Here is a 24,060-nt window from a genome sequence, read left to right on the forward strand (position 1 = left end):
CTGTAATCCCAGCTACTTGGGAGACTGAGGCGTAAGAATCGCTTGAACTCAGGAGGGGGAGGTTGCAGTGAGCTGACATCATGCCACTGCACTCCAGATTAGGCGACAAAGTGAGACTCCGTCACCAAAAAAAAAAAAAAAAATTGTATATCATACTAGAAGAATCTAGGCACAATCATGACTTCCTTTAATAGAAAACTATGATTTTTTACACTTTAGTGTATTTTAGCTAACATAACTGGTTATGTAGCTTGGGTGGCATATATTATCACAAAGATATGAACATTCATATCCCATATAACTCAATTCAAGCTATTAACAAAGTTTTCTCAATAAGGATTGAATAGTTAGTCCTATAGTTTCACGGACTCAGATGGCCATTGAAGATCATAGAAAATTTCAGTGAGTCATATGGATGCCCACCTAGTTGTTGGCCTTTGGTGGGGATTTTAGCTGAAATGCCTGGACTTCCTTTTTATTTAAATCAAACCACTTAGGGTTGTACATTATATCATAGTCCTTGGTCTTCTGTGGTCACCCTAATTTGAATAAAGCTAACCGCTGGTCAATAAACATATCATGGAGACCTACTTCATTACTTACAAATGATTAAATGATAATAAATTCCAAACCTTTAAATAATATTGTTAATAAGAAAAAGTCTGATCTGTCTATCCCATAGCAAGACCAGGAAAAGAAAAAGAAAAACATCTGTATGTGTATATAGTCTGCATGGCACCCCACCCCCATCCCAAACAAGCTCCAGTGTTTCAGCAGGGGTGGGGTGAAAGGGTGAAATGGATAGGAAAAAACAGAAACATGGATAAAATTATATAAATAACTGTTGTTATTCTTGGATGGTGAAATGCGGATCAACACTTGAATGAATGTTGCCTTACAGAAATTTCAGTGCACAATGAAGCCTTGTTGTTACTCTGAAACTTTGTTCAAAGTCAGAAGCCAAGAAAAAGTTTTCAGATATCTTGACAGAGACCCACGATGGAGTGTTTTACCAAGAGCTCCGAAAGAAACCTCCATGAATGCTATTTTTATTCGGATTATGACATATATATATAAATGCTTAAAGTGGCTTCTGATAACCAAAGTATTCCATTTTGTAAGGAAAAAGGGGGCGAAATCAAAATAATAACATGATTACTTAGGGCTTAATTCTCCAAATCCTGATCTGTTTAATGACGCAAAGGTAAGAAACAAGATTTCTTCTTTGTAAGGTACTCATTATCTCTTGAGTGACACTCAAATATACTTTTTAATATAGAAGTTGTTTTAGCTGTTAGCAATTTAGCATCATAAAAATAGTAACAACTGCTAATGTAAGTTAAACATTATTAAATAACCAATAGTAACACTAATAATCACGAATATTGAGTAATACATAATATTATGTATTATAAGTATTGATAATGCAGCATTAAAGATAAAGCCACATAATTCTGTCTTGGGAAACGAAAAAATAAAATGACCAATAGAGGCTACAGTATCAACACAATATGAAAAGAAAGAGATTGAAAGAGGGGCTCATAAATACAGACACTGATACATGGGCCACCAGCCTTTAATTCTGTGGTTAGGAGAATACTTGTGTTGGGAACACAGCCCTGGTAATTGCTTCCTCAATGTGGCCGCTAGAAGAAGGTTCAGGGAATGAATTTTGAGTTCAAATCCTGGTTCAGCCTCTTGCTAGTTATGTTACATTGGGAAAATCTTGTATGCTCTAGTACATTTTGTTGATTGAGTCAACAATTACTTATTGAGCATCAACTATGTGCCAGTGTTTTCAATGTTTAAGATATATCAATAAATATCAAAACAGTTGAGAATCCCTGCCCATGATAAACATCATCAATAAGTAAATTACAAAGTGTATCAGAACATAAGCACTATACAAAGTCAAGAAAAAAGTAAAGCAGATTAAGAGGGATGTGAGTTGTCAGAGACTCAAAATCAAACTTTAAGTATGTTTGGTAACCAGTATTGGCAAAATTGAGAAGCTACCTTGAGGAGGAAATTAGTAGAACTGTGTTTGTGGTTATTTGTTACAACAGCAATAAGAATAACATGAAGGCATTATATTACAGTTCCAAATGTCAGAAGTCTAAAATGAGTCTCACTGGACCAAACTCAAGATATCAATAGGGCTGCATTTCTTCCGGAGAATCTAGGGGAAGCCCTATTCCCATGTCTTTTCCAGCTTCTAGATACCCCCTGCTTTCCCTGGCTCCTGACCACATCATTCCAACCTCTACATCTGTCATTTCGTCTCTTTCTCTGACTCTGACACTCTTGCTTCCTTCCCTCTTATAAGGACCCTTTTAATGACATCAAGCCTACTGAGATAAAACAGGAAAAATCCTCCCACCTCAAGCCCCTTAAGTTAATCACATCTGCAAAGTCCATTTTGCCACGTAAAGGAACAGGTTCCAGGGATTCATTTTCCTGCTATACTTATGGATGTGAATGATTTCCTAACCAAAAATTTAAGAGGCTATTACGCCATTTAAGAGGCTATTGTGCCAAGTCTTCCACTGACCTCTCTCCCTGCCCCTCCCCCCACCCTGTTATTCTGCTCATATTTGCATCTCTACCATCAGTTTTTATTGTGGCTTCCCAATATAGAGACATGTATACCCATTCCTAACGTCAAGACTCAATGGAAGCGAGGCTATCAGTCATGCGTGGATTCTGGGAATTACTGTTACAGGCAGAGGGAACAGCCAGGGCAAAGGCCCCGGGGTTCCAGCATGCCTGGCATATTGAAGGAACAGCAGGGAAGCCAGAGTGGAAGAGTAGGTGAGGATGTGAGTGCTAGGCAGTGAGGCAGAGGTCATGGAGACCTATTCACATTGAGTCTACTTTAAGGCAGGCCACTTTCATCATGAGAGACCTGAGAAGACAGTGGCAGGCCAATCTATTTCAGTATGATATATTCTGGCTACTGTGATCAATAAATCACTTCTGGACACCGGGCGCGGTGGCTCACGCCTGTAATCCCAGCACTTTGGGAGGCCGAGGCAGGCGGATCACGAGGTCAGGAGATCGAGGCCATCCTGGCTAACACGGTGAAACCCCGTCTCTACTAAAAATACAAAAAAATTAGCCGGGCGTGGTGGCGGGCGCCTGTAGTCCCAGCTACTCGGGAGGCTGAGGCAGGAGAATGGCGTGAACCCGGGAGGCGGAGCTTGCAGTGAGCTGAGATCCGGCCACTGCACTCCAGCCTGGGCGACAGAGCGAGACTCCGTCTTAAATAAATAAATAAATAAATAAATAAATCACTTCTGGGCTTAAGAAAACATGTCACTGGGCAAATTGTAGAAAGGGTAAGTGTCATGATTTACCTTGATCTTAGTCAATGATCAGAAATTACTTTTCTTCTCTATAAACTGCCTTGGCACTGCACTGAAGGGCCAAATCTTAATTCAGGGTAAATGAACCATCTCCGTGGGGATATGGAGAAAGAAAAAGTTTCTGCCCCAAAGCCTCAGGAATCAGTCTACTGAACTGGTTTCATTTCTTGCTTCTTCCAAGAGCAGATGAGAAGTCTCCTTACTCCCTCTCAGTTTCAGGAACCCCCGTGCCATTAATAATGTATACACATGCATGTGTTTTGCATATGGACCAAGCAGAGACTACCAAACCTCTGAACCCTTGCTGGGCCCAGATGCCAAGAGTCGGGACCCTCCCCCACACCCGGGCAGAGGAAGTAACAAGGGCTGGAAGGAGCCATGCTTTACAGGCTCATTCTCCTCTGGATTTCCTGCCTCCCTTGCCTGCCAAACCTCACTTATGAAAAGCCAGGCTTCACCTTCTGTGAGTCAGGTCAGTTGCGGAAAGAAACCGATTTCATATCAGGCTATAACAGTTGAGCTTTTCGGGTGTATGTGGCCTCAGGCGGAAGCCTGGACCTCCCATTAGCGTGCTCTGCCTTTGAGAGCTGAATGTGGACCACTGAGGAACTGACCAGAAGGCACTGGCCTACTCCGAAGTCCACTAGGACAAACAACGCCAATGTGCACTCTGAGGGGCTGGGGTACACCCAGCTGTGGGGTGTTTCCCGTGTTCCCTATAACCTGGATGTGTTGCTCATTATTTGATCATCTTCAGACCGGAGATGTGACAAGCTAGGAAGCCGCAACGCCAGTTCCATGCACACCGACAGCTGAAAAGGGTCTTTGTTTCATGGCCCTTCACGTCATCTGGGAAGGAACCCAGGAGCAAAAGAAAAGGGGGGAAAGCAAATCAACCTTCCCGCCACTCACGGGGTAGCCCCAGCCGTGAAGAAGCAAGAGGTACCAGCCAGAATTAACAACTGTGTCATCCCCACCCCATCTAAGTAGATGCCTCTGTGAAACACATTTTGCTATCCAGAGCAAGAAAGCATGTCTTAAGTTAAAAACAAAACAAAAAACCCTAGTGTACTTATTATTGTTGTTACTATTGTTAGTAGTAGTAGTATTAAGAGATGGAGGAAAAGGAAGAACAAATTCCTTTTCAAATGGCCAAGGGGAAATAATGAGGAATGTTTCCTGTCAGAAACCTCGATAGCGGGAAACTATTTAGAAAGTCTTTAAAAAAAAAAAAAAAAGTAATCAAAATAGAGAAATAATGTAAATATGGGTTTCATATTGGGGGAATTTGAATCCCTCAGCTTTCTGATGAATTTGGCAAGGAATAAGACTATGTCAGAGGCTTTTGTTTTTGTTCTCTTTAAACACGGGGTGTTTAGGTAACCCTGAGTCTGGGATATGTGGAACAGTTTTATTGGCAAGTTTGGCAGGGAGAGCACTTTCTTTTTCTGTCATTGGCCTAATCCTGGCGCCACATACAGAAATAATATCCTAAACTGGCCTGGTAGTAACAGGGAGGTAACATCACACAGCTAATTCACACATGGCTCAACAGCAAGATTTTATGCACAGTTGTTTATTCTCACATAGGCACATACACAGTAAAACTATGTGAAACTTACACAAGGCCATGCTCCAACTTCCATGGTGAGATACACTCTGCAGTCACTGTAATAGATATGAAATTCCAGGCGAATATGAATTTGATTTTGGATCTTTTCATTTTTGAATATTTTGGAAGAGCAAACACAGTAAACCTGTGGCTTCTTTCGTCTTTTATCTTTTTTCAATCTTGCTAGCCCTAGGTTGTTTTTTCTTTTTCTTTTTTTTCAAATACAATTCAAACATAGACAGAATAAGTAAGGGCCTCTGTGGCATGAGATCTGGGAACCCAGAAAGATATTCCTCATAATCTTACATATTCTGATGGATGCTGTAGGAGTCCATCATAAAAATGTCCTCCATTAAAACTAAGATTTTGATCCATTTTCAAATACTTATAGGGCTGAGGGACATAATACATCCATGTGAAAAATCCAAGAGCACATTTTGGTGGAAACTAAAGGAAGGAAAACATGATGGGGAAAAGAGGTGTATAGCTTAAGGAGGTTTGGGTCTTTCCCAGAGACTTCCGCTCAGTTTCCAGCTTTGACTCAAGATGATTGTAATCCCAAAATACTACCAGGAAAGAGATAATAATTCACTGATTGTGAACAGGGTGAATGAATGACCTGATGAAACCATTATAGTTCAACATCAGATTATGTGATACATTGTTTTTGCTAAGATGAATGATTTGAGTGAATGAATGAATGAATCTTGACCTATGGACAAACCACAGTGAAAGGAATATTGCTGAAAGAAGAAGTAGACAATGAGGGATCAAAGATGTGGCTTTTTTTAATCTCCATTATTTTTTCTTTCTTTAATCTTCTTATCCTTAGCTGTTCCATGTACAATTAAAAATAAAATGTAAAGGTGGCTCTTTGACTTTAACAGAGAAATAGGGCACCAGGATGATCTTAATAAACTGTTGCTTGGGCAAAATTAAGTATCTTCCATCTGTAGAGCAATTCATACTTCCTAAAGCGAAAGGCCTTAATGCACTCTGGTCTGAAAACTTATTTTGACTTTTGTAAGTATAGAGGCCATTTCTGTTTCTATTGTGTAGCTCAAAAAAGTGACATCTACAAAAGGGATTTGATTAGCTGAAGATTAACCAGATATTTAGCAATGATGGTATCAGTAGAATCCAGACCCTATCATTCCCAGACAAGATCCCTTTCAGCTCAGTTCAGGGCCCACATATTCATGTTTACCTGAGTTGTGGTGGCAGCTTGAATCTGTTACGTACATCATCAAGACGGTTGCCCAGGTAAGGTGTGTCCACTGTCACAAATATGGCCTTGTAGCCCGTCTTCTCTGCCTGCTGCACCAGCTTCTTGGTGACTTCTCGGTCCTTATAGATATACAGTTGCAACCAACGAAGTGCCTCAGGACCAGCTTCTGCCACTTCTTCAATTGAGGAGGTGGCCCAGGAACTCAACATCATGCCCGTTCCCAGGGACTGACAGGCTGAGAAAGAAAGGGGATAATCAAGCCAGGCCTGGCATTGCTCATCCAAGCCTTTGAATTGCAGTTGGATGGAGTAAAGACATCTAGAAGGGCAATTTGGCAATATGAAGTCAAATCTTTTAAAGAGAGAAGCAAGTTCAGTCCATACCATCTATTTCCTGATTCTACCTCCTCTGGAACAAATGGCTACTGGAGTTATTGCTGCTCAGTGTTTATTTTCCAATGATTAGAAATACACATTTCTTTCCACACTTTGTATATTGTTCCTGAAGAACAAAATGAGTCCAATAGTCAAAGGTGCCTGTAAATACAGGCAAAAAATATTAAGAACCTGAATGTCCAGCACTAGGGAATTGGTTAAACTATAGTTCATACACCATCAAGTAAACACAGATCTTGTATGAAATCCCAGGACTCTCTTATCTTACTTTTACTCACTGACTCTTTTCATTGTCTTTAAGATACATCTTCAAAGATAGACACCTACACTTTTAATGTTACAGATATACTCAGACTTTATTCGTATGTTTGGCATTTATTTCTCTTCTTTAATTAAACAGTTATACATTATGCCATTGCTATAAGGAAATTGCATATGACACACACACACACATACAATCACTAAAAGGGACACTGGTCAGGTCTCAGATATTGAAGCATCAAAGATAAGGCTACGTATATAAGCTGGGAGATAAAACTTCCATTTCAGAACAATAACAGGGTAGAATGGATTGAGAGCCTGTCCTACAGTCCCAGTCTTGCCATCCATGAAGCACATTCTCTCTGCGCAATGGCTATAGCCACAGCTGTTCTGCCCACTTCATTGCATTGCAAGATCATCAACTGGGGCAATGTTTGTGAACGTTTTCTGTGTAATCCCCGAAGCCATGCAATTGTAAAGGGCTAGGTGAGAGGATGCCTAATGAATTTGGAAAAATAAGTCCTGGATAGCTTTGTATATTTTTCTAATTTCGCCAAGGACCTGGATTTCTTAATGTCATTATTTATTAATCTTCTCTTTGCCAGACTCCTTTGTGCATTCACACTCTGCACCTCCAGTATACGGAGGACCTTCCCACCGGACTCTAAGATTCCATGCCTTCCCAATGCATGGCAGTGTCTCTCATGCACATGGCAAACCTACCCTCTTGGATGTCATTGCCCTGAAATATTGAGGGAGTCTATTTATCTATGCTTGGTACCAGGGAGTCATTTAGGCATGCAGGGAGTCTAGAAAGATCATTGCCCTGGGAGAGTGGTGAGTTCCATGCTGAGTTCTCCTACTTTGTTGCTCATCTCTGTGTGACCTTAGGTAACATCCTCTTCAGGACATTTTTTTTTTTCTTTTTTGAGACAGGGAGTCTCACTCTGTCACTCAGGCTGGAGTGCAGTGATGTGATCTTGGCTCACTGCAACCTCTGCCTCCTGGTTTCAAGCAATCCTAGTGCTTCAGTCTCCTGAGTAACTGGGATTACAGGCATGTGCCACCACACCCAGCTAATATTTGTATTTTTAGTAGATACAGGGTTTTACCATGTTGATCAGGCTTGTCTTGAACTCCTGACTTCAAGTAATCTGCCTACCTTGGCCTCCCACCAAAGCCAGCTTTCCTTTGCAATTATTTTTAATCTATTTATATGTATTTTTAATTGAAAAATAGTAATTGGACATGTTTATGGGGTAAAATGTGATGTTTTGATCTATGTATACATTGTGGACAAATTTAGACAAGCTAATGACCATATTCATCACCTCACCAACTGGTAAGGTTTGGCTCTGTGTCCCCACCCAAATCTTACACAAATTGTAATCCCACATGTCGAGGGAGGGAACTGTAATCCCCATGTGTTGAGGGCAAAAGGTGTTTGGATCATAGGGGTGATTTCCTCCATGCTGTTTTCATGCTAGCGAGTGAGCTCACACAAGATCTGATGGTTTTATAAGGGGCTTTTCTCCCTTCACTTCACACACAGGCTCTCTTACCTGCCACCATGTAAGACATACCTGCTTTTCCTTTCACCATGATTGTAAGCTTCCTGTGGCCTCCCCATCCATGCAGAACGGTGAGCCATTAAACCTCTTTTCTTTATAAATTACTTGGGCAGTTCCTTATAGCAGTGTGAAAGTGGACTAATACACCAACTTACCGTTTTTTTTGTAGGGAGAACATTAAATATCTATTCTTTCAGTAATTTTAAAATATAAAATACATTACTATTAACTGTGATCACCATTCTGTACGATAGATCACTAAAACCTATTACTCCAGTTGCATTGAAACTTTGTACAACCTTGATCAATATATCACTTTCCTCATTCTTTTCCTTCCTCTCCCAGCCTCTAGTAGCCACCTTTTTACAATCTGTTTCTGTGAGACCTACCTTTTTAGATTCCACATATAAGTGAGATCATATAGTATTTGTCTATCTGTTCCTGGCTTATTTCACTCAGCATAGTATCTTCCAGATTAATCCATGTTGTTACAAATAACAGAATTTTCCACTTTTTAAAGACTGAATAGTATTCCTTTGTGTACATACACCTCATTCTTTATCCATTCATCTGTCAATGGATACTTAGGTTGACGCCATATCTTGACTATTGTGAATAATGCTATAATGAACATAGAAGTGCAGATACCTCTTCAACATACTGATTTCAACACCTTTCAATAAATATCCAGAAGTAGAATTGCTGGATCATATGGCAATTCGATTTTTAGTTTTTTGAGGAATTGTATGAAACTAAAAATTTCTGCACAGCAAAGAAAACAAACAATTAACAGAATCAAGAGACAACCCAGAGATTGGAAGAAAATATTTGTAAAGCATATATCTAACGAGTGCTAATATCCAAAAAAATATATGGAACTCAAACAACTCAATAGCAAGAAAAAAATAACCCAAATAAAAAATGTACAAAGCACAGGAAGAGAAACAATCAAAGGAATAAACAGGCAACCTACAAAATTGGAGAAAATATTTGCACACTATGCATCCAACAAAGGTCTAATATCCATAATCTATAAGAAACTTACAAATCAACAAGAAAAAAACAGATAACCCCATTAAAAAGTGGGCAAAGGACATAAGCAGACACTTCTCAAAGACATACAAGAGGCTGATAAATATATGAAAAAATGTTCATCATCTCTAAGGATCAAAGAAATGCAAATCAAAACCACAAGATATGCCATCTCATACCAGCCAGAATTGCTTTTGTTAAAAAATCAAAACATACTATATTGGTGAGACTGTGAAGAAAAGAGAAGGCTGATATACTGCCATAGGGAATGTAAATTAAATAAGCCACTGTGGAGAGCAGTTTGGAAATTTCACAAAGAACTGAGAGTTATTCTACCATTTGACCCAGCAATCCCACTAACTGGGTGTATTCCCAAAGGACAATAAATCATTCTACCAAAGAGACACATGCACCTGCATGTTCCTCACAGTACTATTCACAATAGCAAAGACATGGAATCAATCCAGGTGCCCATCAATGGTGGACTGAACTTTTTAAATGTGGTACATATACACCATGGAATACTATGTAGCCATAGAAAAGAACAAAATCATCTCCTTTGCACCAACATGGATGCAGCTGGAAATCATTATCCTAAGTGAATTAATGTAGTAACCAAATACCACATGTTGTCACTTATAAATGGAAGCTGAACATTGGATACACATGGTCATAAAAATGGGAACAATAGATGCTGGGGAATACAACAGTGGGGTTGGGAGGGGGAAAAGGGCTGAAAAAAACTACCTGTTGGGAACTATGCTCACTACCTAGGTGATGGATTCATTTGCACTCCAAACCTCAGCATCATGCAATATACCTTTGTAACAAACCCACACATGTACTCCCTAATTCTAAAATAAAAGTTGAAAAAAGAAAAAAAAAATGGGCAAAGGATCTGAACAGACATTTCTCAAAAGAAGAGATATAAATGGCCAATAGACATAATGAAAGAAGCTTAGTATCACTAATCATCAGGGAAATTTAAATTAAAATCATAATGAAGTATCACCTCCAACTGTTAGAATGGTTACTATCAAAAACACCAATGATAACAAGTGTTGGTGAGGATGCAAAGAAAAGGGAACCCTTATGGAGAAAAGGGAACCTACAGATGACAGGAAAGTAAATTAGTACAGCCATTTTGAAAAACAGTATGGAGATTCTTCTACAATGATTTTGATGCTCAAGAGACACATTCCTCTTTTCCCTTGCAAATATAGTGTCCAGTGCTCAATACCTTTATGGAGAAAGCTCCTAAAGGAGAGTAGAATCTTCTCCAGGCCCAAGAACTCCCTGTGGGGACCTATATAGGGAGAGAATATCTAAGCAGATAATTTCTGCATTCCCACGGTACACATTACTTTGGAGAGCCTGGAACAAATAATCCAAGAAGTGCAAAAAGAACAAACTTTTCCCTATCCCCACCCTAACCTGTTTACAAATTTCCGTGGGGGGAACTGCAGAGTGAGTCTAAGGGGCTGGCAGCACTTGCATAATCCAAACATCAATCAATAATACTTGGAAGAAAAATTGTAAAGTTCTCAGTATATGTTTTTAGTTTCTCTACTCTTCCATTTGCAATGTAACTATAAATATAATAATATAAAAATAAGTGAGATTAATATCATTGTTTACTATCACCTATTCCCCCTACTCCATCTCAAAAAATGAGCTACGGCCAGTGGAATGATTTCTGTTTAACAGAATAAAAGTTAATCTCAGACCCACCCATAATGAAGATTCCTATTAGAGTTAAATCACATGTCCTAGGGTGGAAAAATGCCACAAGGGTCTGCAATAACCTGATGTAAGGTAAGTGTAGATCGACCTTTCTAAACTGCCATTCAATAGAGGGTTGGAAAATTTCCTATACTATGGAACCTATAATCAACTGCTAAGATTAAAAAGAACTCATCAGGTATGAATGCAGCTACCTCTGGAGTTGACACAAATCCTAAACTCCAATGTACAGTGATTTAAATGAGCTAGGACAGGTAAATAGCTTTGGAAAACAGCATAAACTGGCAGTGTTCTCCCTGTGGCTGAGAAATGCAATTGTTCTTCTAGAGCTTGGCAGAGTTTTGTTTTGTTTGTTTGTCACATCAAGCCTTAACGAAAACATTTATTTCTGATCCAGGTAATCTGGATGTGAAGAAGCAAAAATAGGAAATCCATTGTATACATAAATTTTAGGGGCCTGGATACTAAGCCTGCCCATCCCAGGTTTTTATCAAAGACTACTGTGAACACATCTCTCAGTTATCTAGAGTCTCCTTGTGACTTCTCACTCATTTCAGGCAGTCATTCTCAACTTGACAGGCTCTCAAAAGACCTTGAGGGTCTTCAGAAGGGAACAATATCCATCTACATCTAATACTGTTCATGTTTGAAGAGCTGAACTATGCCTTTGACTTGGAACCAACAGGAACTTTCATCCCAGGCTCTGACCAGGGCTTCTCAAGCTTTGAGGTGTATAGGAGTCACACAGGTATGTTAACAAAATTCAGATTCTGACTCCGTAGGTCTGTAGTGGGACCTAAGATATGCATTTCTAACAAGCTCCAGAGTCCTGCTGACGCTATTGTTCCAAGGACTATGCTTTGAGAACCTTGAGGTAGATATTTTCTTTCAAAAGGACTCATCCAAATTAGTAGAATATGTGTGATGTCCTGAGCAAAGTTGGGGCTCATTGAAAATGGGAGGGAAAGATGGAGCAATGGCAGTGAAGCTGGCAGTGGTTGTCACATGGTTTGCCAATAGCCAGCCATGCCTTGCTGATAAATCGCCTTTCTTCTCTGCTGGCACCCTCTGGTGAGGGGCACAGGTACATGTGCCACATTTTTTAGTGCATTCTTCTCTTACTAGTTTTAAAGCCAAGGAATTAAACTGTGTTCGCATGATGGCCCCTCAGTACACTTAACCATTATCCCATGATTTGGGTTTGTTTGTTTGTTTGTTTTAGCTTGCTTATCTGGGATTTGTCCAGCTTCCTAGATCTCAGATCAGAAGTGGAAGTGAATGGCAAATAAAAATAAAATGGTATAAGATGAAGAAGACGAGAGCGCTTACTCAAAGCTGAGAAAACACAATTTACCAATTATAAAATAGTTTCCAAATGTTTAATGTCAGGTTCAACAATCTTACACACAGAAATAAGATGATGAACCATCAAGCAAAACTAAAGCTTATCATGCTGGGCTTGATGAGGAAGGGAATTATAATATATTTGAGAATGATGCTCATCCACAGCCACCACCACCACCACAAAACAACAATGGAGGGAAATAGAAAATATTAGTTATCGATGAGAGTTAATTATTCGGAAAATTAATTCATGTGGGACTAATCATATACCTAGATTCAAACAGAACAATTAAGCAACATGTTACTTTAGATCCAAAGAATTTCTTTGAAAATAACTCTCTTTCATGGGAAGGCAGAGGAGAGTTTCCAAAATTATGGTTTTAAGAAAAAAGAAGAAAGAGGAAGCAAAAAAGGGTAATATGTTCAAAGGGCCTAAAGTGTTGGGGTTTTCTTAGGTGCATTTGATTAAAAAGCTCCTACAAAATTTAGTCATCAAAACAGCTGCACTGAAAATAATTTTGTTGAGAAAACGCATTTTGTCATCTGCACAGGAAGTCATTACGTAATGGGGAAAATATGCAATGACCAAGTACCAAGCAGTTGTGTGGTTCTAAACTCAGGGCCTGTCATAGTGAAGTGTTTGTATAACTGTGCACCATAATGTCCATTGAGTGTGTCATCCTGTCTTCACAGGGGAGCTACCATCATATAGGTCTTCACAGAGGATCTACCATGGTATAGACGCAATCAACACTGTTTTATGAATGTCTAAAATTACAATTGAGATTAACCAGAAAAATAAAGTTCTGAAGTCAGTGATCTAAAAGAAGAACAAACCTTCAACTACAATTATGCTTGAAATACTTAAAAGTTGTCAAACAAATCTTAATTTACAATTTATGGAGCTGAACCAATTTAAACATGCCAAGAAAGACCAGGAAACCAGACTTAATCTTTCCAGTGCTTTCATCATGGTCCATTGAACAAATCTGGAGCTATATAATCTTGAGTGATCACACTGCCACTATACCTCTAGATCTCTTTTTTACTGTATGAAAATATTTGCAAGGAACAATTAGTCCCAGTGACATCTTAGCTCTCCCTTCCTTGTTTTCACTGTATTTCTAGAGCAGAACTCTGCAATAGATTAAAACATTAACTCTACTGTAGTGATTCCTGTGTTATTATTCTGTCATTTTACTGAATTGTCAAGTCTTGGCATAAATGGCAGATCATATGGAGACCACGACACAGTGATAGGCCCTTTAATAATGGTTTTAAGGAGTACTGAGTTTGTGCACAACAAATTCAACCAACCTCGCAGTGTTTAACAATTTCAGTGTTGGGATACACATGTGAGCCTCTGACTTTTTTTGCTGTCACATTTTAATGTCATCAGGTACATTAATAATTCCAAGAAGAAGCAATCTCATGCTCTCAACAAAACCACCCAATAACTTAAATTTTGGTGCAAAATCCTAGAAATCATGCCATTTGATGACTGTCTTTAATATGGCTAGATTCTAATTTTTAATAGGTGTTTCAATTAACAATCTTGTTTCCTTGCAAAGTGATTTTAACACTGAAGTCACTGTTTACAGGAAAATACTTTATACAATGAAGTATACATTTTACAATGAATTAGACAATGAAAATACAATGAATTACACATTTTAGTATGTGTATATATATCAAATGTCCATAATCTTTTAATACATATATAAGCATATGTAATATGGATGTGTGTTTTGTGTGTGTGTGTGTGTGCTTACACATAGAAAGAGCATGTCACTGACTTTTTATTGTTAGAAAAGCAAGTCTAAATCACAAAATTTGGTTACACTTTAGAGTGAAACAGACTTAGATTCAAACCCCATCACCAACATTACTGGCACTAGGCCTTGGTCAAGGGCTTCCTTCTTCTCTACTGTCAAACAGAATGAGAATTACTTCACAGGCCTATGGTAAGGATTAATCACAAGAACATAAAGTCCAAGCATTGCACCTGATACATGACAGGCACTCCACTTCAGAAAGAGTAAAAATTTTCCTTAAAGCAAGTCCAGTGCTCTGCCTGGATTAGGTAAAATTGAGAATAATGGGGATATTTTCCTAGTAGGTATGCTGAAACATATATCTAGTCGGTCACCTAGCACAACACATAAATATATAAATCAATAAAGCTTTCAAAAAATACATCGTTTGGGTTTGGAGCAAAGGAAATGACAATTTTTCCTGTTGAATGGTCTTTCACTCAATGTTAAGGTTGATCACTTAATCTTGGAAAATCCAGAAAATTCAACAGCTAAAACTCTCACCTACACCCTAATGCAGTCATTTGGGGTCTGTGTGGCTCTTTGTATTACTCTGCAATCTGTTCCACCTGCATCTTAATAGGTGGTCAAGTCATAGCTGAGTCCCAAAACTTCACTTTGGAATGTTCTGGCCTTTTAGGCTCAAAAAAAAAGTGTTTAGATTTAATGGTTTTATGGCCCATCAAATCCTGTGTGGTAGCCTCTAATTGCATCCAGGGGCTGGAATTTCTTTTAAAACCCTTTTTTTTTTTTTTTTTTTTTTTTTTTTTGACAGTTTAATAAGAATTTGCTAATATGCTGAGCATTCCTGGAACGCATTAGGTAGGTTTTAATTTTTCTTGATATGAGGTCCCAGCACTCCCTCATGTGGCACTTGCCCACATGACAAGTCAGAAGCAAAAGGATAAATGAATATTTAATCATTTTTTCTCTTTCTTTTTGATTTCTCATGTTTAAAAGGAGAAAAAACCATCTCAAGTAGCTCCATGAAACATGAAGGAAAATATTATTATAGCTACTGTTCATAAAACCTGAGAGGTTTCCATGATAATGTTCTTAAAGCACCAAGTGGTATAGTAAGCATTTTATTAATTGGCTATTTGAGAAGTCAGAGATTTCAGAGATGATCTACGTATCCTGGAAGACAAAAATTTAGCCTAATGATACTACCTATTTTATATGTGTTAGCATTTATGTTTATTATTGCTATTTCCTTCAATATGTTAAATATTCATAGAAATAATTCTTCTTTAAAGAATATAAAGAAAAAAATTCAAAAACATAAATAAAAATTATCTGCTAGAGTTTCAAATGGATGTGCCATTATAAGTAGAGGCACTTATAAAACATCTTAAATATTATAACATTTACAACTATTAAAAGGTTGATTAATCTATTGAATCAAATTTTTTATTCGTAACACAGTACATGAAAAACTGCCCTCCATTCAGTATTTTTCAGATATTTTCCTTCCACTTTAAAAGACTTAGAATTTTATTTTTTGTTCGATTGTACTTCATGACCCATTGTTTATGCTCCCAAATTTTGCAAAAAGCGAGTATTTCCTAATTAATTTCACTTTCTGTGGCTTGCTTTATCTTCTCAAAGTTAAAAAGATAAAACAATTAAAATATAGGATGTTTGCAGTAAATATTTTAAGATGATAACATGGTGCTTGCCTTAGGATTCTTGCTATAGTTAATGACATTTGAAAATACCAGTAACGGAGCAGGATGTTATAGGTAGCACTGCCTAAGTGATTAATAACCGGAGCAAGGCATTTAACCTTTCTAAGCATTGATTTCCACATCCACAGGAGTTGGAGAAAGTTTCTTAGGGTTTTGCACTCACACATTTTAAGATGGTGGTAAGGATAGATGAATAAACAATAAAGTCAAATTACGTGGGACATACTAATTGCTCTATAAATGCTGGTGATCATCATTTTTCACAAGACTTTGAAGTATCACTTTCAGAGTTTATGCAACATTTATTAAACACATGTTTATGTTATTAGCAATATTCAGAGATAGTTACATATCTTGTTCCTCTCCTATAGACCAAGAATGTACTTTGAGAAAAGGACATCAAATGCACTCAAATGCTCACTGCCTCATCTAAACCCTCCAGGGCTGACACAGCTCTGTGGAAAGAAGTGGCCTGACATAAAGTGCATCTAAAACCTCAAGGATTGACATAAAGTGTAAATTTCAGAAGTGTTAGAAAAGGTAGCTCTATACTTTCAATTGTCTCTCTTTTTGCATTTGATAAAATTTTAAATGGGATCAAAATCATTTATTTGTATACTGAAAATATTGCAAAGATCATCCACTTCTATGTCAATTTTCGGGGTTTTTGTTTTTGGAGATTTTTGTTGTGAACGTTTTTTCTTGTGTGTGTTTCTTTCTTTCTTTCTTTTTTTTTTTTTTTTTTTTTTTTTTGTCTAACCAGCAGAACTATTTAAAGAACTTTTCTTTTGAATGCCAAAATGCAACACAAGTAGCTGCATGCTCAGTGTCACACCTAAGTTCTGTAAGATCCCTGGGAACAACCCCAGCCTCCTTGGGACGTGGCATTCAAACCACTGGTCTTGCTCAAGCAGCTCACTTTATCAATGAAGAAACGTAATCCTAGAGAGTGAAAATGACCTGCCACAGAAATAAAACTAGTTCGTGGTAAATTTCCACATAAATCAGATGTCCCAGATGGACAGCCCAGGAGACACTTGTAGCCCACAAAAGTATTTACTTTGGCCCACATATTGTTGCCCCAAACAGTGTTTTAGGGAATTTTGATTTATTTGCCCACATTTAAAAACCAGGAGATTGTACGTAGAAATCAAGATTTCTGGCTTCCCTTAAAATTTTGGAAGATTTGGCAGCCCCACATCCCTGCTCCCTTGGGTCATCAAGAGCTAAGATGTGGCTGCCCCCTTCTGATGGAACATGAAATCTCAGATTCGCTGCAGTCTCCACCCAGGAGCTTGCACTGTTGTTTCGTTTGTTTGTGTGTTTGTTTGTTTGTTTCACTTTCATCTTTTTTTGGACATTTACATTACAAGCCTGGCTCCTAAAGGTACCTTTTTCCCCCAAGGTTTCTGCATAAAGCTTAAAATAAAAATATTTTTAGCAAAGAAAAAGAACAATTTTTATTTCCACTAAGATGTAAATGGAATATTCTTTACTGAAACTGAGTTTTTGTGTGTGAAAGATAAAGATTTTGGGGACTTTGGGCTCTGAGGGGCAAGTAAAGATCGTATATAAGCATTTCTAGCATTTATTTCATGAATCCTCACAAGAACTCCTACAGGTGAGAGCTCTGATTGAGCAAACATACAGGACATCTATGATTTGTTGTTTATCTGAAATTCAAACATAATGGGCCCTCTGTGTTTTATTTGGTAACCTTGTATTCATCATCATTTTGAAAATGAAAAAAGTATAGCTTCATTGGTCACTCTACAACCATGCAGCAGTGTAAAAGAGTAGAGTTTAGGCCGGGCGCAGTGGCTCACGCGTGTAATCCCAGCACTTTGGGAGGCAGATCACGAGGTCAGGAGATCAAGACCATCCTGGCCAACATGGTGAAACCCTGTCTCTACTAAAATACAAAAAATTAGCCAGCTGTGATGGTGTGCGCCTGTAGTCCCAGCTACCCAGGAGACTGAGGCAGGGGAATCGCTTGAACCTGGGACCCAGAGGTTGCAGTGAGCCGAGATAGCACCACTGCACTCCAGCCTGGTGATAGAGCAAGACTCCATCTCAAAAAAAAAAAAAAAAGAGTCAAGTTCAGTCCTCAGTCCCAGTTAATAAGGTGGATGTGCCCCACAGTTGTGAGAGGAAGGGCAGAAAGGCCCTCGAAGTTGAACTCTGAATAAATCTGGAGAGTCAACTGGGAAAATGAGACTATGGCACCATAGCAATTCCCAGAACTTCCTGGAGGCCCATTCTAATTACTCAAGCCAGACCATTGCCTGTGGACACCAATGGGTTTCACTTACTCTCACTAACCATGCTGAGGGGGACACTTCAGAGAGATTGATAACTAACCCCTGCTTTCTGAACCTGGCCCCAACTTCTCTTCCTTGCTAGGGTCTAAGTCCTTGGAGACAGGAATGCTTAGGGGCCAGATATTTAGGAGGGTAACAAAAAAAATACTCCACAACAAGTTCCATGGATTTCACCATATTCCCAAGGATTGACTTGCTTGAGAGGATTTCCATATTCCTTCTGGGAATGATGGAATAAATCCAATAATAACTTCATAATTCCATGTAAATTTTCTCAGTTTTCATAAATAAATCTCTGCCAAGTATGAATATTCTTACACTGTTACTTAAATTTGCCTGTGGCTATCTATAGCCTTCAGTTAGCTATTATCCTGGTTTGCATACTTCCAGAAGCCAAAAATTACACAGAGATGTGAGAGCAAGTCATCTTATTTGGAAATGATCTCAGTGAATTGAAGGAATGGGGAAGTGAGAGAAGAATGGGAAGGAAGCCAGTAAAAGAGGGTATGTTCATGGGTAGGCAACTACTGTGGACAATGTGATTCAATCCTTCCAAGGATCAGTGGGTGACCATATTAGAAAATGCTTCCATTACCCTGATCAAAGAGAGCTGGGGTATTTATCCACCTACTGCTGTACATCATTAGCTAGGGAACCCTCTCTCCCATTCCCCTACTTCAAACACACCTATCCATGGGCTCATGTTGCAAGAGATAATGTCAGGCAAAAAGTGGTAGGTCTGATGGAAATGGGAAGTAAGACGGGAATACATCCAGAGTGCAAGCACCATCTACTCCAGGCATTCATTCTTTCCTTGCAAGTAACCCTCTGTCCCACAACCAAAACACACCTGCCAAAGAGCACTCTACTATTAGCTGATGACCGTCAGCTTTCTGGATACACCTAAATATTAAATAGACTAACAACCTAATGGTCTTTGAAACATAGGATAAAACTTAGAAACCCTGGAGAAAGGTTTCTAGTACAAATACAGAATAGAAACTCTGATGTTGCTTCCCTGATAGGAACCCAATGGAGGATCCTAGATTTTTGAGGGCAGCATGTGCACACTTCCATGGCCTTCTCCAGTTCCTCTGTGATCTCGATGTCACCACCCTCTCTTTGTTCTGCTGGATCCACCTTATCCAAATGTCTATTGTGTAACTTATTCTGCCGAGGGGCCTGTTTTGCATGATTCTAAAACTATAATTACTTCTAGGGGATCATAATGGGCTTCTCCTCATGACACTTCATAGGACTTTCTGAAATTAAAGTTCTTGCAAAGTGGTAAGGAGCCCAGATTCTGGAGACAGAATACCTCTATCTGAATCCCATCTCTATCACTTATGAATTGTGCATCCCTAGACAAGGTTATTCATCTGGTGTGTGCCTCAGTTTCTCCTGTGTAAAATAGGTTTAATAATATGACCTATTTATTTGGGCTGCTCTGAGGCTTCAATGCTATAATACTCATAATATACTTAAAATAGTGTCTGGAACACGATAGTTGCTTTATAAGTGTGAAATAAATCTAAGGGAATAAGACTGTAATAAGCATTTAATATCCTCTTATGGTTACTTCTGAAGGAAATAGTCCTACTTACACTGTCAAATCATAGTTTCTAAAGAAGCTTTCTTTTCTGCTTTCTTCTCCTCTTTCTTCTCAGCTCAACTCCACCAAGAATAAAGACTGGTCTTGGAACCATCAGAAGTGACTTGGAGAATAAATCTGTCATTGACGAGCTATGAAAAACTGTTTTCTCTGTAACTCTAGCTACTTGCCCACAAAATGGGGACAGAAACACCTGGCAAATATCAAATAAAGTAACATGTGTTGGTATGGTTAGGCTTTGTTTCTCCACCCAAATCTCATCTTGAATTGTAATCCCAGGTGTTGAGGGAGAGACCTAGTGGGAGGTGATTGGATCGTGGGGGTGGTTTCACCCATGCTGTTCTCATGGTAGTGGGTGAGTTCTCATGAGATCAGATGGTTTTATAAGTATCTGGCATTTCCCTGCTTGCACTTCTCTCTCCTGCCGCCATGGGAAGAAGGTCGTTCCTTCCCCTTTGCCTTCTGCCATTGTGGTAAGTTTCCTGAGGCCTCCCCAGCCATGTAGAACTGTGAGTCAGTTAAACCTCTTTCCTTAATAAATTACCCAGTCTCAAAGAGTATCTTTAAATCAGTATGAGACGGAACTAATACATGTGGTAAAAATAATCTGCTGGTTCCAGGGTGCCTTACTAAGTGAGCTCTGCTTTTTGCCTTCTCTGCTTCCTTTCTTCATTTCCATTCTCTTCATGGTCCCTTGTTCCTTTATCTCTACTCTTTCAAATCTAATTTTTATCATTTCCTCCTTACAAAATAATTCAAAGAAGAGTTTATAAGATTGAGCCAAAAATCAGAAGAGTATAAAGTCAGGAGTAATCTCATCACTTATAAATAAACATTTGTAAATTGCGATATTTGAAACTAAATGTATTTTAGGACCTGACTCTTGTTTGCAACTGATTTCTTACAATTTTAAATTAAAATATCATTCTATGTTATTGCACTCTTTCTATAGTATAATTTTTTAATTTGATGCCATTTTTATGCATCATATTTTTTGCAAACTATCTCTAATTATGAGATGTTTGGGTATTTTTTTCTAGTTATTCTCCTGCTAAAAATAAGAAGCATGAAAATCCTTGCAGAAATGATTTTTTTCCTCAAAAATCATAATCATTTCCTTGGAATTCCTAGAAGAGAATTTTTAGCATCACATGGAATTTACATTTTTAGAGCTTCGATATACAGTGCCAGATTATTTTCTAGGAAGATTATTTCACTTTACACTTCTCTCAACACTGTTTGAAAATGCACGTTTTCTCCCTAACCTAATCATACTGCCTGATCTTAAAATAAAAATTCGATATCCAGAAAATAAAACAGATGGTCATAATTTACATGTCTTTGCTTATTAATGAAATTGAATATTTTTCATATGTTTATTGGTTACTTTTATGTCTCCATTTGTAAATTTCCTATTTATATCTTTTGTTCATGTATTTCTCTTTGTCCCTTCGAGCAATATATTATTTTCTTCTTCAAATATAAGGGCTTTTTAAGTGGAAAGGACTTTAACCCTTTACAGTCTCATATTTTGTTTTCCATTTATTTCAGTTTACCATTTACTTTTTATTTTCGTTGAGATTTAAGAACACTAAAGTCTTAGTTTTTTGGTGTTCATTTGTTTTCTTTTGTTCTAAGGTTGTTGCCTATAGTTTCAAGCCTGAAAGGGCCTTTATGATCTTGATTTTGTATAGATATTAACCCATTTAGTATTTTCCTTTTTTTTCTTCTCTCTACTTATGTTTCAGGATTACCATAGACAAAAGGCTGGGGCCCCAAAGCCACTTATTTGTGTGTGGTCCTAGAATTAAGAAAGCTGCTAAGTCTGTCCAGCAAAACCTCATTGTGCCATTCTGATATCCCTGACAGAATTTTATGTCAGACATTTCAAGAAGGGAGGTGAATTCATAAGATCCTTAATTCTTAAAACTAAAATGTTTGAAAATATTATGTAGTCGTGTTATATTTCTGCCCTGCTTAGCATCAAAAGAATTCATTTCCAACTTTTGTATGAGTTTCTGAAGCAGAATTTGGGGAGATTTTTTACTCTCCACAGCCTTTCAAATGTTCACAGTTGCTAGAGAACTGGAAATTAATACATTAGCCCTAATAAGAGATTTCTTTACATCTTATTTGATTTTCTCATCACTCCCTCCTAAGGCAGCTGGAACTGCTCTACTGGGAATATAACTCATCCATAACAAAGAATCATGATCCAAAACCATGGAAGAAAACACAACCAACCGCGTTGCTCCATGTACTCTTTGGCTGTGAGAACAACTTTGATTTGGGGGAAGCAGGAGGGTTTTGAGATAGGGTAGCCACAGGGCTGAATTCCAATTCCGTAACTACCTAGCTGTGACCTTGGGCGAGTCTACTTGTCAGAGATCCATTTCCTGAGACAGTACTATTAATACCCATAATATAACCAACAGTTACTGAGCCAGAACTTTGTATACCTGAACTCATTCAATCCTCACCATAACCCAATGAGGCAGGTACAGTTTTTGTCCTCATTTTACAGCCAAGGAAACCAATGCAGAGAGAGGGTATCTTGCCCAGTCACACAGCTGGAAAGAAGAGGAGCAGGACATGCAAGAACAAGCATTTTGATGATAGAGTCTATGAGCTTAATGTTTCTGAGTGTAAAAACATCAAGGAACACGTTTGCTTGGTGCATTCAGAGAAGGAAGTTGATAAACGTTAGCCCCCTTCTGTCCCTGTGGTGACAGTCTTCCTCCTACCTCGCACAGTGGCAAGCTCGCCATCCACATGAGCCATGCGCTGCATGGCCGTGGCCCCAACGCATATTGGCATGCTGACCCTCTGTCCTAAAACAGAAGTCGACAGATCTGTTTCAGCAACATTCCGGAGCATCCTTGGATACAGCTTCCATCTAGAATTTAAAAATAAATAAATAACATAAAAGGCTTTAGAGTTTCAAAAATATAACCAAAACTTTGACATTACATTTTAGTTAAAAAGAAAAAATATGATTGGATTTTTTCCCAACAAGCAAATGACTTTACAAAGCTAATGGAAAAGAGGCAATTTTACTGTTAGGATAGAAAGTTAACAGAGGGTAATTAATTTCCCAAGCAATTATTTAAGTATAATTAATATATAATAGTATTCACTCATTTTAGTCTGTACTTTTGTGAATTTTGACAAATGCATACAAATGCATGGTGTAACTACCATCACAATCAAGATCTAGAAAAGTTCAATCATTCCCAAAAATGTCTCCATTTTCTTTTGTAGTGAAACTCTCCCCAATTCAATCCCCTAACAACCACAGATGTATTTTGTTTTTGTCTCAATAATTTTGCTTTGCAAGAATATCATGTAAACAAAATCATACAGTGTGTCGCCTTTTGAGTTTGGCTTCTTTCACTTAACATAATGCATTAGAGATTTTCTCATGTTGTTGTATGTATCAATAGTTTGTTCCTTTTGGTTGATGAATAGTATTCCATTGTACAGGGGCACCATCATTTGTTCAATCATTCCCAAGCTAAAAGACATTTGGAATACCTCCAGTTTGGGGCAAAATTCTAAATAAAGCCACTACAAACATTCATGTATAGGTTCTTGTGTGAAGGTAGTTTTCATTACACTTCCCCAATCTTGAAAATCAAGATGGTATACAAATGCGTGGAGTTTAGATTAGAGTTTAAGAAGATACGCTATGTCTAGTTTGTCTCCTTTTTATGTGATCAACAGCAGCTTCAGGCAATTACTTTTAAAATTATAATTTGATTTCTTCAAAATTATTGAGCTATATGCTGTATTCATTAAAGTCTAATGAAGAGGGAAGGCTTTTTTATTAGTTTAACTTAACACTTTTCTCAAAAATGTTATTTGACAAAAACTGAAATTTGGGGGTTAAAAAGGTTTTGACTCCTGAAAATTATTTTAAATGACTGTTTCTATGCTGCTTCTGTGTTGGAATGAAAATTACCAATAAACCAGCAACCAAAAATTCACCAGTAAGATTTACAGGAGAACTAGTTCTCTTTCCTCCTGTTAAAATATATATCTCCTGTTTGTTTTGATTTATTATTCTCCTCATTA

At 38.1% G+C, this 24,060-nt stretch overlaps 1 protein-coding gene across 1 annotated transcript in view; it reads right to left on the reverse strand.

Moving 5' to 3' along the window:
• Positions 1–24,060, reverse strand: part of HAO1 (hydroxyacid oxidase 1) — a 55,169-nt gene that overhangs the window by 26,502 nt on the left and 4,607 nt on the right. The window contains exons 2-3 of the mRNA XM_050745062.1: positions 22,731–22,882; positions 6,185–6,440 (exon numbers count right to left, since the gene is read on the reverse strand). Of these exons, the coding sequence (XP_050601019.1) occupies positions 6,185–6,440; positions 22,731–22,882 (408 nt within the window). The remainder of the gene's footprint in view (positions 1–6,184; positions 6,441–22,730; positions 22,883–24,060) is intronic.

The sequence above is a fragment of the Macaca thibetana genome, chromosome 10, assembly GCF_024542745.1.
Source record: "Macaca thibetana thibetana isolate TM-01 chromosome 10, ASM2454274v1, whole genome shotgun sequence".
NCBI classification, from domain to species: domain Eukaryota; kingdom Metazoa; phylum Chordata; class Mammalia; order Primates; family Cercopithecidae; genus Macaca; species Macaca thibetana.